At 39.8% G+C, this 17,331-nt stretch overlaps 2 protein-coding genes across 2 annotated transcripts in view; one reads left to right on the forward strand and one right to left on the reverse strand.

Moving 5' to 3' along the window:
- Positions 1-17,331, forward strand: part of GINS1 (GINS complex subunit 1) — a 67,666-nt gene that overhangs the window by 22,332 nt on the left and 28,003 nt on the right. The window lies entirely within an intron of this gene.
- ABHD12 (abhydrolase domain containing 12, lysophospholipase) overlaps positions 1-17,331 on the reverse strand; it is a 37,126-nt gene that overhangs the window by 5,541 nt on the left and 14,254 nt on the right. Inside the window, exons 4-12 of the mRNA XM_063123869.1 lie at positions 14,357-14,476; positions 12,974-13,004; positions 12,356-12,401; positions 9,028-9,157; positions 6,259-6,296; positions 5,523-5,602; positions 4,159-4,241; positions 2,977-3,055; positions 269-396 (exon numbers count right to left, since the gene is read on the reverse strand). Of these exons, the coding sequence (XP_062979939.1) occupies positions 269-396; positions 2,977-3,055; positions 4,159-4,241; positions 5,523-5,602; positions 6,259-6,296; positions 9,028-9,157; positions 12,356-12,401; positions 12,974-13,004; positions 14,357-14,476 (735 nt within the window). The remainder of the gene's footprint in view (positions 1-268; positions 397-2,976; positions 3,056-4,158; positions 4,242-5,522; positions 5,603-6,258; positions 6,297-9,027; positions 9,158-12,355; positions 12,402-12,973; positions 13,005-14,356; positions 14,477-17,331) is intronic.

The raw sequence follows: 17,331 nt of genomic DNA on the forward strand, positions 1-17,331 counted from the left end.
AGAAGTTTTGGATTACAACTCCCATCATCCTTGATCATTGGCCGTGCTGGCTAGGACAGATGGCAGTAGTAGCCCAAAGAATCTTGATGGACCCAGGTAGGGGATGGCTGCTTTGAAGTAAAACAAGAATATAGGGAACTGATTCCAGCACACACACACATACACACACACTCATGCATATCCTTCATGATTTACAACTCATTTTAGGTTGGTCTCTGGAAATTCAACTAACAGCACAATACACATTATGAGTGACCCTTTTAATTACCGTAATATTCGAGGTAGTTCTGGGCTCTTGTAGATGTATTTATGCCTGTAGCCTAGGTCCGTATGAAATGGAATGAACTGGACTTTGTAATCACGGAAGCTCCGAGATGGGGCAGCAATGTTGTATAGCTGAAAAAAAGTTCAAATAAATTAAATCAATGAAATACAGAAATATGCAACCCAAATCTTCAGAAATATTATGTAGAACAGCAATGTTCATAGAACCATAGAACAGTAGAGTTGGAAGCGGCCTATAACGCCGAGTCCATCCCCCTGCTCATTGCAGAAATCTACCTTGAAGCATACCTGACAGATGACTGTCCAGTTGCCTCTTGAATGCCTCTAGTGTGGGAGAGCCCACGATCTCCCTAGGTCATTGGTTCCATTGTCGTACTGCTCTAACAGTCAGGAAGTTTTTCCTGATGTCCAGCCAGAATCTGGCTTCCTGTAATTTGAGGCCATTAGTCTGTGTCCTGCATTCTGGGATGATCGAGAAGAGATCTGGGCCCTCCTCTGTGTGATAACCCTTCAAGTATCTGACATTAAGAACATAAAACGGACCCTGCTGGATGACACAAAAGACCTATCGAGGCCAGCATTCTTTTCCCACAGTGGCCAAAGAGCACGGCATGAGATTCTGGCCCTCTTGTGTGTGACCACCTTTCAAGTATTTGAGGAGTGCTATCATGTCTCCCCTCAATCTTCTCTTCTCCTGGCTAAACATGCCCAGTTCTTTCAGTCTCTCTTCATAGGGCTTTGTTTCCAGACCTGATCATCCTCGTTGCCCTCCTCTGAACATATTCCAGCTTCTCTGCATCCTTCTTGAATTGTGGAGCCCAGAACTGGACGCAATACTCAAGATGAGGCCTAACCAGGGCCAAATAGAGGGGAACCAATACCTTGCACAATTTGGAGCCCAAAATAACATTTGCTTTTTTTGCAGCTACATCACACTGTTGGCTCATATTCAGGTCGTGATCTACAACAATTCCAAGGTCCTTCTCATTTGTAGTATTGCTGAGCCAAATATCCCCCATCTTGTAACTGTGCATTTGGTTTCTTGTTCCTATGTGTAGAATTTGGCATTTATCCCTATTAAATTTCATTCTGTTGTTTTCAGCCCAGGGCTCCAGCCTATCACGATCACTTTGAAGTTTGTTTCTGTCTTCTAGGGTATTAGCTATCCCACCCAATTTTGTGTCATCTGCAAATTTGATCAGCGTTATTTCTATAATCACCTTTGATTTAATTAAGTAGAAGTTTGATGTATGCTAAATGTCTCCAACAGAGAAAAGTGTACATATTGAAGGTACACATTCAAAATCATGTCAGACAGTTATAATATTCTTCAACCATTCTGTTAAATTTGCAGCTAGGTGGTTAGTAGAACAGTGAAATGATAGGCTTTCAACCTATCTTCAAATGCACAGTTGAAGTAGAAGTCTGAATCCACATGTTTGCTACATGTGGATCTAGATTAATACTTCACCATATTAAAACTATGTACAACTTGGTATAACAAGGTATCTGGATGGTGACTAATCAGCAAAATTGGCTGTTGCAGAAAAGAAGTACCATATTTAATCAGAGTTGGAAACCTTTCCATTAATGCTGTGTCATAATAAACATGCACAGACTGCAGTTAATTACAAGCTGCACACATTTAAGTTGCATACTCCCTAGAAAAACAGCCAGGTACTGTTTTTCTAGGGAGGAAACCCATGTGATCTTTGCTAAACAGAAAGGCTTGCCTATGAAAGCATACCTTTTTCTAACACATGATAAAGAGAGCAAAATTGTTGCTCTAAATCAAGTGAAAACTTAAAACTATATTTTGCATTCCTCTGTTCTGCCAGTGACAGCATCCCTCTTAAATAAATCTGTTTGTCTTTCTGAACAGTGGAAACTAGAAAGTTCTTTGTCTATCAGAAACAGAAAGAGGCAATTTCCTTGAAACGTGAGCCCCAAGAGACTTAAGGTATGAGTTTCTAACCTGAGACACCTGCCAACCCCTACCCTACCAATTCTGTGTGTTAAATCAAGGAAGTGATCATTAATGGAGATTAACTCATGCAGAGCACAAAAGTTACAGTCCTGCATTATTTTTGATACCTCCTCTTCCTGTATGGAACAGAACATGCCTTCTCCATTCCCAGTCACTTCATAGGCCTTCCATAGTGCAAAGCTTTGGTGAGTACAGGACATGGAGACAAAAGATGCTTAAGGGCAGTTAAATGATGGTAGAGGCTGCAGCTCTGGATTGTGGGGAGGGACGCAGAGTCAAGAGAGATATAGAGAAGGAGCACAAAGACAGATTCTTCCTGTAGTGCTGTTCTGGTTAGTCCTGTTCTTGGCTCAGGGCTGAACTACACCTTAAATGCAAATGTGCAGAACAAAAACCCTGATGGCTGCTACTTGGAGACAAAAGCAGTTTTGCCAGTGAGCTGCTGAATGGGAACTGCATTATAAAAGCAGGAGGCAAGGAAAAGGTTAAATATTTTGTCTCTCCTCTGAAAATGTCCCCTTTCCAAATCTAGTTTCATCCTAAAAGTAGCAGCAGTCAGGTTTACACACATTTACACACTGCATGTAGTCTGGCCCACATAACCTGAATTACTTACAACCAAGGCCTTTCTTACTGTTCTAATTCATTCAGGATAGTTATAACTTCATGGGTAGGGATGAGAGACTAAACCTGAAGAAGCACACCTTCTTTCCAAGCTGAAACGGAACAACAGGATCATCTTCAGCATGAAGAATAAGCAGAGAACATGAAATGTGTTTTACGCTGTAAAAAACAAACAAACCCAGGCACAACATTGTTAAGAGGTATTTTTAAAAACCCACCAACTTAAGACCAAATGCCAATGTATGTTAGTTACTCACTTAAATCACAGTGGGCTATTTGTATGATCACATAGGGGGAAATAAGTCACGTTGGCTTATTTCCGCTACTGCATGTGCCAATTGCATGCCGGGGGGGGGGATTTGTATAATTACCCTTGCCAGCGCAACTTGCTGTTTTAGGGTTCTGGGGGCAATATCCAATGGGACATTTATGCCCCCAAAAAAACAAAAAAATGGGCTACCCCCACCAATTCTGTTGTGCAAACATGCACAACGGTGGTTTAGCACTTCTGGGGGTGACCCGGAATGAGTGAAAGCGCTCATTTCTGGGATGGTACAGGTCAGTGGAGCTTATATAAGCTCAATGGAGGCATAAGCATCCTGATGGATACTGTGCTAGGGTGGCTTGTTAACCAGGCAACAAGTACCCTTGATGGGTTTGCATAACATGGAAAGCTGCACTACGGAGGGTTAATATGGAAATCCTCATGGCACAGGAAATAAGCCACTCTGGCTTAATTCCTCCTCTATGATCATGCAAACCCAGTCAGTGTTATGTATCTATTTCTAGAATACTGCCTCCAAAGTAACAGTAGAAAATCGAGTACTCAGACATAGCCTTTCTTCTAATTCCAAAAGAACCCTCCACTTGCATAATATCACTAAGGACAAGAAGATTCCTTAAAACCTGCTTTCCATTTAAAAATTCAGTAGCATGAAGTAGATCTTACAAACTGTTATGAATGTAGAAAACCAGCAGGGCCATGGGGGCTATCTATTGTATTGCGCATATTCACATACACTGCTATCAGCCTGCTGGACAGAAGTTTTGGGTTCATGTTTGGCACAATGAGCTCCTAGCAATCAGCGAACAAGTTCATTCTTGGAGGCCAAGACAGCCAACCTGGAGGCAGAGAGACTTGTGCATGAAGCTTTTGGGGAATCTGATAGCGACATCCCACTTGAAGAGGGATACTTTTATGTATCTGTTGTTGCCAGAAAAGAAGAGAAAAATAAAATTCAAGACATAGAATATTTACTTACTTCTCATCATTTGCAAACTTAATTCCACTTGATGTTATGGGGTCAAGGAAAAACCAATCAAATCCTGGGAAGTATCTATATGTCTGAGGGGGGAAAGGGTTGCAAGTATGTGAGTAATATGTAAAATCTATTGAGTACAGACTTTTGAATAATAGGCAATAATAGAACAGACTTCTACATTATTTCTTTTTAGACTTTTTAGATTTTTAACCTGTTTGAGGAGGTTGGGTGTGGCACAAACCTGCCTCTGCTCAACACCGAGGACGGGCCAGCTGGAAGTGAGTACAGCTGGGGCAAACAAGGCATGGGGCGATAGCTGGGCGTCAGCAGCTCCTCCCCACCCACTGGGATTTAAATGCTGAGCAAAGCAAACAGCAGCAATAATGGAGTCTGAAGAAGTAGCAACAGTACCATCCACTTTGTGTGGTAAGTTATAGCAGCGAGGAAGGGGAAGCTTCTAAGAGAATTTGTCAAGAAGTTGGAGAGGTAACTGAGCATTGTTTATAAACACTGAAAGAGCGGAAAGGAGTTGAGAGATTCTGGATTTGGGATCCAGTGGCAAGCCAAGTTTGCAAATAAGGGCTTTAATAATGAACTTAGACTTCCCTCAATCAACCCTGAAGTGGAGCAATAACAATTATATTTATTTTATTTATTTATTACATTTATATACCGCCCCAGAGCCGAAGCTCTCTGGGCGGTTTACAACAGTTTAAAATAGTAAACATTAAAAAGTATACAAGATTACTCCACACAGGAATTTTAGTGCAAATGGCACCAGTTGTTACCAGGATATATTAGCATTGAATTTGGCTCTCCATAGGCTCAACAAAACCCTCCTGAAAAAGTACAGGCCTGACAGGTGTAGCTTATAGCTTCTTAAGAACTCCACTGATTACCTGACATTTCAGAGTAACCTATAATGCCCATTTATAAAGTCCCATTTTATGGATGCAGGAAGCATCTACAGACCTTTAATAAATGCTCTAAGATTTATAGACCATTAGGGTGACCATATGAAAAGGAGGACAGGGCTTCTGTATCTTTAACAGTTGTAGAAAAGAGAATTTCAGCAGGTGTCATTTGTGTGCATGCAGCTCCTGGTGAAATTCCCTCTTCATCACAAAGCTGCAGGAGCCCTGCCCTCTATTGTATCTGTCATTCTAGACAGAAGAAAAAGCACTATGTGAGTGTGGAAAATTCAATATTTTGTGTGTGGGGGGGTACTTGATAAAGGCTTGCTCATTGGCTAACAACTTCAGATATGCTAAGAATTCTCAAATGAACACAGGCATCTGTATTATGCATACGTGCAACATGTAACAATAAAAGCTAGGAAATTCAGCATATAAATCTATAATTACCACTGAAAAGGGATGGCTTTTTGCTTCTTCACGGATGTTCGTAAAAGGTGACTCCAGTATCAGGGCACTTGGGGGAGTTTCTAAAAAATAAACAGAACAGGTCCATTTACAATAAAGGATGACTGCTTTTGCACCAACCACATTCAAATGAATAAAAGTTGCAGAGCAACAGCACTCGAGATGCTTGAACAATATAGCAGAATATAAACCCAGAACCTGAACTACAAGAGAGGTTCATTACAAGACCAGGCTTGAATGACCAGAAGTGGGACAGTATTCTCAATCTCCTTACAGTGAAAGGGTGTGAATATATTATAGTTTTTAAAAGCTCAGTCTTTTAAAAACTATATAGGATTCATCTTAGGACATTCATCTAAAATCAATGAGGGTTAGCCTAGCAAAACATTTTGAAACACATGTAAACCCTAAGATTTGATGGTAATTAGAATCTGTAGCATAAAATGCCATAGGCCAAATAACTGCCATTATTTTTAAAACACAGAAATGATAAAATTATACGTTATAACTTTTCCTTCATTATTCTGAACTTGCTAACTTGCTAAGTAGATCCCACCCATCAAATAAACACAACAGTCTCTCACTTTAATCAAAATTATCTACTGGCCAACTGCTAAATACTGGCACATGGAACTATCTAATCATTTTTGAAAGGGAGGAGGAAGGTGTACCATATGAAACAGTCTTTGATAACATCACCCAAAGAAAGCTTTCTTACCTCTTTCACAAAGCCGTCTTACTAGATTGGTTGCAACACTAGGGGTGGAAAAAATCTGGAGTTAGAACACTGACTAAAAATAACTACCACTAGCCATCTCTTTAAAAAATCAACAGTCCTTACATTTCTATCTCACCCAGGTTTACTCAAAAGTAAACCCCATTTTGCTAAATGAGACTTATTCCCAAGTATACGCAAGACTGGGACCTTCCTTGGAGAAAAAACAAAACAGAAGTTTGCTTCCTTATTCCGCAATTTGGAATAACACATCAGCCCTTGGATGTACCACTTTGAAGTAACTCTGGGGCACCTGTAGTTAAAACCTACAGCATTCTCTAAACCCAATTATTTGCCCTTTGTTTTGCTCAATTAACCTTTACATATGATGCATTTACTAGCCTGGCAACTCTGTTCTTTTTAGTGTCTACCACAAACTACCATGAGGCCCCATACTCAAGATATATGGGAGGATGTGCTTATATTGTATGGGTATATGAAAATGTTTCCCATATATCAGCAACATATTCTTTAAATCAAATATAGCTAAAGTTAATACATGTTTTTCAACAAGTTTACTTCTTTCAAAAACAGGCTTCGTGAAACAGCGTTCTGGGTGTAATCCTTGTAAACAACCCTCTAGAAGCAGCTAAAGCACAAGATGTTGAAGAGTACTGCCTACTACATGAAACATTTGCATTGTAAATTAAATCAGACAATGTAAATTCAGCTTTAAGTTGTTTGAATTCATTTAATCTTCTACTGCCCTTTTCAGATTAAAAAACAGCTTTCACAAGGCCCCAAAAGCCTGTGATTTTCCATCATGTCTCTCGAAAGGTAACTGGCTTGGAACTAAGTTCATGTGAGTAGAAGTGCACTGATGGGATTCCCCTGCTGATGAATGGAGTGGAGAGGTAATTCCAGCTGCAGCCCCCTGTGCCTCTCAAAAATCTGCTGTGGAGGATGAGGGACCCCCTTGTAACAGCATGGAAGATGGCACAGGGTTTGCAGGGGGAAATTGGTGAGAATCACCTCCTCCTCCTTCTGCTTGCCAAAGCCTGCATTGTACTGGAGTCTTTTGAGAACTCAGGATCCAAACCACTGTCACAAAAAGGGGAAATTTCCCCATTTTATCTCAGATAATAAGGCAGGAATACCAATTAATGTTGATATATGGAATGCCTAAGCCAAATCTGAAAAAGGGTGGGAGCCAACTATATATCTGTTAGATTTCCTATCTCTGTATTTAATTAATGCACTTAAATTAGACCAGGATCTTCATTTTTAAAACAAAACAACTGTATTGCAATTTCATTTTCTTATGCAGACTTTGAAAAAAAACCAACTGCCTCAGGATCTCTGGCCTCCTTTGATTACAAATGTATTCCCAATGTATTCAAAACCGAAGAATTATTATTTAATCTAGTAATATTGTTGAGAAAAATACCCACAGATCTGAATATTTGTTTTTCCCTTAAGATAGTCTCTTAAGTATCGATACAAACTACTAGAATCTTTTATTTATAGGACTGGGAAAACTAAACACTTTGTTTCACTGAAGCTGAATGACTTTTTAAACTGATGCTACCTTTAAGCGAGAGGTTGGAAGTAACATGATGTGTGGGACTGCCTTCAATAATTCTGCAGGGACTTTTTCTTTTGTGAAACAAAATGGCTCACTGCCTAACAGGGAATAGTTGCCAGAAGCAATTGCACTACTTCTACTCCAGAAAGTGCCCAGGCTTCCAATGACGTGTTGGGGAAATTCAAGATGCTGGTTTGGCCTACTGACTTGAAATTAGCGTGCCCAGAAGATCATTCTCATCACAATCTTTAAGATCAACTCAGAGTGCTCATGAGCCTATGCTTAATTAGTTTAATTTATATGCTGCTTTCCCATAGTAAACTGTACCAGAAGTGACTTTCAATAAACATCAACTTATCCACATATATCACATTTGGTGGTAGTGGTGGGGGAACATTTTACAAAACATAATAAATTCAAATAACACAAATCAATAAACACATATAAATTCAATATTATAATAAAATCATCAATACCCAAGCACAGAATAATATCGAAATTTACCAAGTTCAGATAGTATTATTTATTTATTTAGCACCATCAGTGTACATGGTGCTGTACAGAGTAGTAGACAGATGGGTGTCTTTACTGGCTGAGGATTCATCAAAACTCACAAAGATTTCAGAAATGTTGCCAAATGCCCTTTAAAATGTCTACAGAAGTCCACCAAAAATATTAGCATAAAATGAAGAGGAAGAAGACTGAATCCCACAGCTAAGCACACATCTTTAGTTTTGTGATGCTGCTTAGAATCTTCTTTGGAGATCCATAGTCACTCACTGACCTACACTTTGCAGAGTTCACTGATTGGTATACATCACAGTTAATCAAATTTCAAACAAAAGGAACAACAAACTAGAAAGAACTTAGATAAGCAGACGTTGTTATAAAACATCGCTAGAAATGATTTTTCTTCTCAATCTGTCAATTAGTTCTCTTCTATTCTATGATATGCACCTTTTTTAACGTAGTATCTACACAATCTAGCTTTAACATCATTCCCTAAGATTTCCTTAAACACAAGATAATGTACAGCAATTCCATTTAATTCAGTGCTAATGCTATAGAAAGTAGTTTTACTACAATTATTATCCTTGGCATCACACTATTGTCCAAAACCCAATGCATTTAGCTACTTGTGTTATCTCAAAGTCCTGCTTTATGCAATCTGGAATCTGAAGGCTTACCCAGTTCCTAAGGAGTGCCCCCATATATAAACTGGATTGTCTCCACTTCTTGCTTTTATCCAGTCAAAAACATGAAGAGCATCATAGGTCATTCCACTCTCTGAGGGAGTGCCTATTGAATCTCCCCAGCCTGAAAGAGAGAAAAAAATTATTCCAGGAATCATGTTTCAAGCTATTAATCAAATGCGGTGTACTAGTTTCACCTGAGTTAAAGCCAAAGGATAGAGTGGTCCAGAAAACCACAACAGAATAGATCTGTTCTTAATTGCTTTTAACTGCTTAAAGCTAGTTGACACTAATTAAATAAAATGGAATTGGCATAACACCAAAACTAATGTTCTAGCATATTTTATTCAGGTTAGTTCTATTTTATATAGCCTGAAACATTTTGAAATGAACCTCCTCTGTAAGTTTAACTGTGGTTGCAAGTACACATGTAACAGAATATGTTTCGGGTGATACCCTAGATTTTGGAGAACTGGTTCATCATGGTTCAGAAAAGGGCCTTTAGTATTTTAGTGGCTACTCTTTGGAACTTTCTACCATGATAAATTAAGCAAGCACCAACACTTATAGGTTTTCAGTGCCAACTGAAAATATTCCTCTTACATCCCTATACGGCCTGGGTCCTGCATACCTAAGAGCCTGCTTCTCTCCATAGCAGCTTTCCCATTAAAATTTCAAGTAAAAATCCTACTACACATCACCACATAGCGTGATGTGGGTTTTTCTGGGAAAGTTTGTGGGGGTTTTGGAAATACATTACATTAATTTGCATAGGGTCATTGGCACAGAAAAAAATGCAGTTTTGTATTGGAAACGTTATTTACCGTATTTCTTCGATTGTAAGACGCCATCGATTGTAAGACGCACACTAATTTCAGTACCACCAACAGAAAAAAAGCTTTGATTCTAAGAATAATAATTGCACCCTCAATTCTAAGACACACCCGATTTTTAGAGATGTTTATATGGGAAAAAAGTGTGTCTTAGAATCAAAGAAATACGGTATTTACCTATTTGATTTGTACCCCAGCTTCCTACCAAAAACGGACACTCAAGGTGGCTACTTGCACTTAATAAACAAAGTTTTTTGTCCCTCTACACCACAAGTATTTGATCCAAAATATTTAAGGGGGAAAATTAAAGCATACTTCATATTATTTAAATGTGATAGTATGCAGATTTTATATTGGAATACTTGTAAAAATTTAATGATGCTAGCATGTCCTTCCTTTACATTGTTTAAATTTAAGAGGAGGGGGGAAACAAAGGTACTGAAAACTGTCAACACACTAATTAATTTTAGCAACCCAAAGAAATTTGCATGATATGCTGACAACCACTCATCTATTTCAACTGAGTTCAACAGTCTTCCACAGAGGTTGTTGGGGCACCTTCAGGTCCATTTCATGTGTGTGTGTGTGTTTTAAGAACATATATGTAATCTCTCACATATTTGCTAAGATAATCACCTGAAAAATGTTAATTACAACTGCCAGGCTTGCCTAATATTGACCCAGTTCACACTTAACGAGAAGGCACAGTGGGTGAATTTCCCCGCAGGACTGCAAGACCTCCCGTTGGCTATTGAGACCAGCATTGCTATATCTCCCTCTTGTCAATGTTCTTGTCCATTTCATCCTTCCCTTTGGCATTTCCAGAGCAAAACTCAGGCCTACTCCTCACTGCATCAAATTGCAAAAAGGAAATAATTTTCTGAGCCCTTACCAACATAGGAATGTGTTCACAAGTTTTTTGGGGGGAGTTCTTGCGCAAGTGAGCAAGACCGCCTATCCGCTATTTAGCCAAGCATACTGATGTCCACCCCTTGTCAATTTCATCATCCACTTCCCAGCTTCCCTTACAAACACTTTTTTTTCTTTTTTTAAAGGCTGCTTCACGTTCTACCAAATAATAACACCTGCCCCCAAATCTCCTTCTCTTCTGTAGCTGCTGGCCACTTTCAGCTCCCCCCTTCCCCTTCACTGGTCTCCATTGTTAGATGTCAGATATACATATGGTTCCCTGAGGGGGATTGCTAAACATACACAAATTTTGAGGTTCTGGGGAACAGAGTGGGTAAAGATATGCAAATTTCAAAGCAAACTAGTGAGGTGGGTTGGTAACCATATGAAAATTTCAAGGAAGTCAAGTGAGGCAGATAGTTACAAATATGCAAATTTCATGGCAGAGTAGTAAAACAGAAGGGAAAATTGTACAACTTTCAAGACAAAGCAATATAACTGGGGGGCGGGGGGAATTATACAAATTGTCCAGCAGCTCCTACACATTATGCAGGACTGAAAATAACAATTTTAAAAAATGCATTTGGGACACTCTCCAGTGTGCTTTCTTCAAGATTTATATGGAATTTTTTTTTAACCCATCCTGTGGTGGAGGATGCTAAGAAGGGATGCAGGAGAATGGCAGTGACACTAACAAGATGGCAAGGAACCCAGGGGTTTTCGCTGCTCTTGTCAAGTGGCTCCCTAGCTGTTCCCAACAACCCATGATAAAATCGCCTTCCTGAGTTCAAACATCACAACATGCCATCCTAAATAATCCTCCTGCAAGCCATAGGTTCTCAGGATGGCTTCTTTGTGAAAAGCAACCCATGAAAGAAAAAACACTCTGGATTTGGATGTCACACTAAGCTACCCTACAACTAAATATGATAACAAATTGACTTAGCCTGATGTACAAACCAAGATAAAGCAATATCTTTTTTAAGTAGTGATGAGGTTTCATAAAAGAAACTGACTGGAACAGGCTTTTATCTGTACAAAAAAGTTTTTACACTGTTTGCTGCCTTCAGTTTAAAAAGGTAAGATGTAAATAAATAGAAAGCCTATCTGACAATGTGCACCAAAGTTACAAGACATTGTTTTTACAATTACCAGGATTACTCTTCAACCTGCAACAGCTTCTGGTCTCAATAGGGACACAGCAGAATTTGATGAGCAAAGTTGAAGTTAGACATTAATGGCAGGGCCAGTGGATGGATTATAAAATATTTAAAGTGTATTAGATTTAAAAAGGGTGGGGAGTTAAAACGTTGTGGTACATTTTTAAGGAGTTGACTGATGACTCATTGCTCATTGAATAATTTGAATAAACATTCCAAAACTGACAACTACGCTGAGCAACCCCTATTAGAACCTATTTATAAATAGATAGAAATACTGCATATGAACAGAACACATGTGGAAAAAACCCTTTAGAGTAATAAAAACCAGATAATATTTTGAGTGGTCAGTGACATTCAAGAAACTAAGTTTGGTTACAGATGCCATTTCAGGACAAAAATAAAGAATATGAATCTTACCTCGATAATCAAATGTGACTACATGGTAACCAAGAGAACTCAGAACCTGTAACAAAAGGCAAACAGTCACAAATAAGATTATGAAGGATTTTTAAAAGAATTCTAAACATGTTAACAAAGTTCTTCCTGTGATATTTTTCTATGTGAAAGAAAAGGAGGGGCCGTAGCACAGTGTGATAGAACCCATGCTTTGCATGCAGAAGGTCTCAGGTTCGATCACTGGCTTCTCCAGGTTGGGCGAGGAAAGAATCCTGCCTGAAACCCTCAAGAGCCCCTGCCAATCAGTGTCGACAATCCTAGGCTAGATGGACCAATGGTCTAACCCAGTATAAGGCAGCTTCCTATGTTCCTAATATTCTTTTAATGGTGGGTGGGTAATATTCCACCAAGCAATCCTCCCCCTGCAATGTTGCGGAAAGGCTTTACCACTTGAGATTCTGCTGAAGTGTATAAAACAGACCAGGGTAGTGCCAAAACATCCACGGTAATGGATATGCTACTATATTATAGTTCTTTTCCCTTACAAAAGCCATAGAAGTCAAAGCTTCTATTAAAAGAACTGCATAACCAGGAAAAAAAGTATTTAGGCCATATGAGTAACAGTTGAGCAATTCTCACCTTATAAAGTTCCACACGGTGATCTCCTCCTCTATTAAAAGAATTTGAGGAAATTACATATTAATTAAACGTCCCTCGACACATATAGCTTAGTACATGGTTTTCTTGGGCTCTCAATACAGAAATAGGCTGCCTTTACAAGAAGAAAAACTAACTATATTGTATTTTATATCATGATTTTATACGGTTTGTGTTATACTTTGAATGGTTTTAATTTTTGTGAACTGCCCAGAGAGCTTTGGCTATTGGGCGGTATAGAAATGCAATAAATAAATAAATAGGGCATGATTCAGCCAAATTAGCACATTCCCACGGATTTCAATAGAGGAGTTAAACAACCATTTTAGGCTGCAGTCTGATACCCACTTGCTTTTGAAAGAGCCAATTGAACTCAATGGGATTTACAGTGCAATCCTATACATGCCTATTCAGAAGTAAGTCTCTTCCACTGAAATTTAGAAGTGCATAACTTTGCCTGGATTGTGACCACTGAAAATTACATTCAAACATTTAGGGCACAACCCCTAAATGATTGGCGAATGCTGGGAGTTGTAGGACTTTTTTCTGAATAAACATGCATAGGATTGCACCCTTCGTGCCTCATGTTTAGCTAATTTCACCTTTGGGCCTAGAATTCTCCTTCCCCCAAGGATCAAAAGAACAATCTTTTTTTTAAAGGAGATGGAAACACTTAATCTCTATAATTCCTAAATTTGCTCCACTTTATAACTTTTCCTTTGCTTTTTATGATTGTTTGATGTTAGCACTTTATTGTATTATATTCAGCTTTAAATAATAAATTATCTACATTGTTGTACACTGCCCTGGAATCTGGAGTACCATAGAAATTCTTTAAATAAATAAATATCCAACAAGTAATATCCAGTGTTTGTGTATGCAAAATTAATCTCACCAAAACCACTACTGGGAGGAACTAGAAGTTTCGACCTTTATTCTTTCCATCACATTTTAGGATGGTACAAGTGATAGCCCAAACACAAAAAGTCTAAAAGCACTTCCTAACTGTGACAAAAATAGAGGTATAATGAAATTAGGGGTGCAAATTTATACCCACTTACACAGGAGTAAGCTCAACTGAATTCAAAGGACCCTATTTCCATGTAGATATATCTAGGATTGCACTGTAAGTAAGTGAAGATTTGGTGCATTTTATTTATTTATGTGTGTGTAACATTTATATACTGCTGAATATAATAGAATCTCACAGCGGTTCTCAACATTTTAATGTTACCTCAAAATTTGTGGGTCAACGTGATCTGCTTTGCCCTGCCCTATGATACAGCTAGTCACTACCTGATCTAAATCATAAGGAACAACATATTATTCCTTTTTGAAGTGCACTCATTTTTCTTTATCTCTTACCTAGTCCCTGCATTTCCATGCAAGTACAGGATCACAGGGTTGTTGGAACCCAAAGCATCCTCAAACCACAGTTGGTCCTTGCCTTGAGCATCCTTCCATAGAGTTGTGGGAACTGTGTGCCTAGAAGCAAATAGCTAGTTAGAAATCTCATCATTTTTCTGAACATTTTATCCCTACCCTAGGGACTGTATTGATCCAGAACCCTGGGTGGAGAAATATCAATGTTTATAGTACAATAGCCTGATACATTCTTGATATTGAGAGATTCTTTCCAAAACTTCCAACATTTTAGTACTAGAAGTCATGTACAGAAGAAGCCACCTAAGAGTCCTAGAACCCACACAACATCCCAGCCTAATTCTTACTAGGAGCAGTTTTAAAAATCTGTTTTGTTTTTCTAGACTGACAGCAACATTCATGAAAGCTCAACCATCACCATGTGAAATTGGTGTCCTGTATAACTTTGGGCTGCTCTCAAAACTGCCAGCTCCCTCCCATAGCAGCCAGTTCAACTTGCCAATGTGCATTTCCCTGCCCACGTTCCAGCCTCTACTACTAGCAGAGAAAACCCACACAATGGTTTCCAAAGAGGTAGTCTTATTAGTTTGTTTGAGCAAACACCAAGACTTCTGTGGTATCTTAAAGTTCAACATTTATTATGACATAAGCCTTTATGGACTCGAGTCCAATTCATCAAATATATAAAGTGTAATCCTAAACTGCAGGTACACATAAACAACCCAGGAAAACAACCATAGTTAAACCATAGTGCAGGGTTTGCACATAACGACAACCCATGATTCAATGACAACCCATATTCTAGGTTGTTACTATGTGTGATCCAGGTCCATGGATACTTTTTGACTGTGGTAATGCTAACTTATAACTTTTCCTTCATTCCAATTCCAGCACTCAAGTGCTTAATCAGCTATGGAGAAAACTGTCATTCAGATGTCAAGGGTGCATACAAACAGATGTCATTCAGAGGATACATGTACATTACAAGCCTATATTAGTTTTATACCAGTATTACTGGCATAGCTTCCTTCAAAAAATTCTTCATAGTTTGGCAAAAATGCAAATTCATAACCGATTGCTGCCTCACCTCTGCAATTCCAGTAGAAAAGGAAGTGACTGATAAACCAGTTTTAGATATACCCAGAAAAAAAACTAGGTGAAGGCATGCTAATCCTAGGACAATCATAAGAGTTTATGCTCATCACAACTCTTCAGAATACCTGGAAAGTCATGAGGGAGAACTTCTATAGAATTCACAGTAGTGAAAATATCCAGACGAATTTCTCTGCATCCTTCAACATCTCCAAGTTACAAACTACATTAAACCAATTAGCAGCAGTGACTTCTCACTTCACTTTTAATCTAAGATTATCCTTCAGTGCTTTATATCCTTTTTAATTACATTAACTAAGCATCTTATTAAGCCAGAGTGATGGCTCACAGTAAACTTAGCCTGTATTTACAGCAAGCAGTTAATCACATACTAACACAAGGACAGAGGACAAAGCCAGCATGTTAACAGTAGGGTTTGTTCAACAGGAATTTGGAAAGAAAAAAAATACTTTTGAGATCATAGTGGAATATTTTAGAGACATAGTTGCATTGTATTATACACCCAGCCATTGTTCTCATCCTCAAAATCACTGTGAGAAAATCTTGGATTCCTTTTTCCAAAGCAGTAAAAAAACCCGACACTGAGAGTGGGGCTTTGCCTGTTTACATCTAACATGCAGAGTTTTCAAAATGCAAATTGAATCAGCTGAGAGAACATGGTTATTAATAGAATGAGAGAAAGTATAAAGGGGGAATTTATCCCTTTCCTCCTTGCTGTAGTGCGGAGGAAAATTCCTCTCCTGAGGCTGCTGGCAACAATGGGGGACTTCTCTTCAAAGCAAATATTAGTTTCAGAAGAGGGATTTATTTTAGGACTACAGTGGGGGGGGCAGGGCTGGCACTACCATAGAGGACACTCAGGCGGCCGCCTAGAGCGCCAAGGTAAGGGGGGCACCGAACGCTGCACCTGGAAGCCGCTCTCCCACAGCGGCTCTGAGAGGGCAGCTTCTGGGTGCGCCGTTCTGAAGCCGCCCGCCCGCCCCAGCATCCTGGCTTTGCTTCGGCTGGGTGCCCACCCAGCTGAAGCAAAGCCACGCCCCCACTCCAGCATCCTGGCTTTGCTTCGACTGGGTGCCCACCCAGCTGAAGCGAAGTCACGCCCACCTGCCCCCCCCCCCCCCGTTACTCCAGCATCCTGGCTTCGCTTTGGCTCGGTGGGTGCCCAGCTAAAGTGAAGCTGGAACGCTGGGGTAGGGGGGCAGGCGGGCGGCTTTGTAATGGCATGCCCGGAAGTCGCTCTCCCAGAGCAGCTTCCAGCCGGGCATGCCGTTCTGTAAGCCGCCCACCCCAGCGTCCTGGCTTCGCTTTGGCTTGGCGGGTGAAATGGCACCCCGCGCCCAGGTACGCTGGGGTGGGTGTGGGTGGGTGAAAGCAGCTCACCTGCCTAGGGCGCAAAATAGTCTGGCACCGGCCCTGGGGGGGGAGTTATATTCCCTCTCCATACCTGCTCTCATCCTATTATCAGCCTTCCCCACAGCTGAAACAATCTGCATTTTATAAACCAGTATGTTTTGGAAGTTTGAAAACAGATTTTTAGCTGTTTAGAAAAATGGATGCCAAATAAAGAAATTTAGTACACCCAAATACTTGAAATACCAGGAGGGGTGTGTGTTGTGGGATAGGATATCCTTTAAGGATAACATATCTCCCTAATCATTCTCGCAAAATCACTGTTTCTTCTATAACAAGGGTGGGGAACCCAGTTATAGAACACACAAGAGGGAGGGAGAGAGAGGGAGAGAGCGAGAGATAGGTGGCATAAAGACAACAATCCTGCAAACTCCATCTACTTCGGGCTCTGGCTCAACTCACAAACAGCTGCAGCTCCAATTGACTTTTCCTGT

This window comes from Elgaria multicarinata, chromosome 4 (genome assembly GCF_023053635.1).
Source record: "Elgaria multicarinata webbii isolate HBS135686 ecotype San Diego chromosome 4, rElgMul1.1.pri, whole genome shotgun sequence".
Taxonomy (NCBI): domain Eukaryota; kingdom Metazoa; phylum Chordata; class Lepidosauria; order Squamata; family Anguidae; genus Elgaria; species Elgaria multicarinata.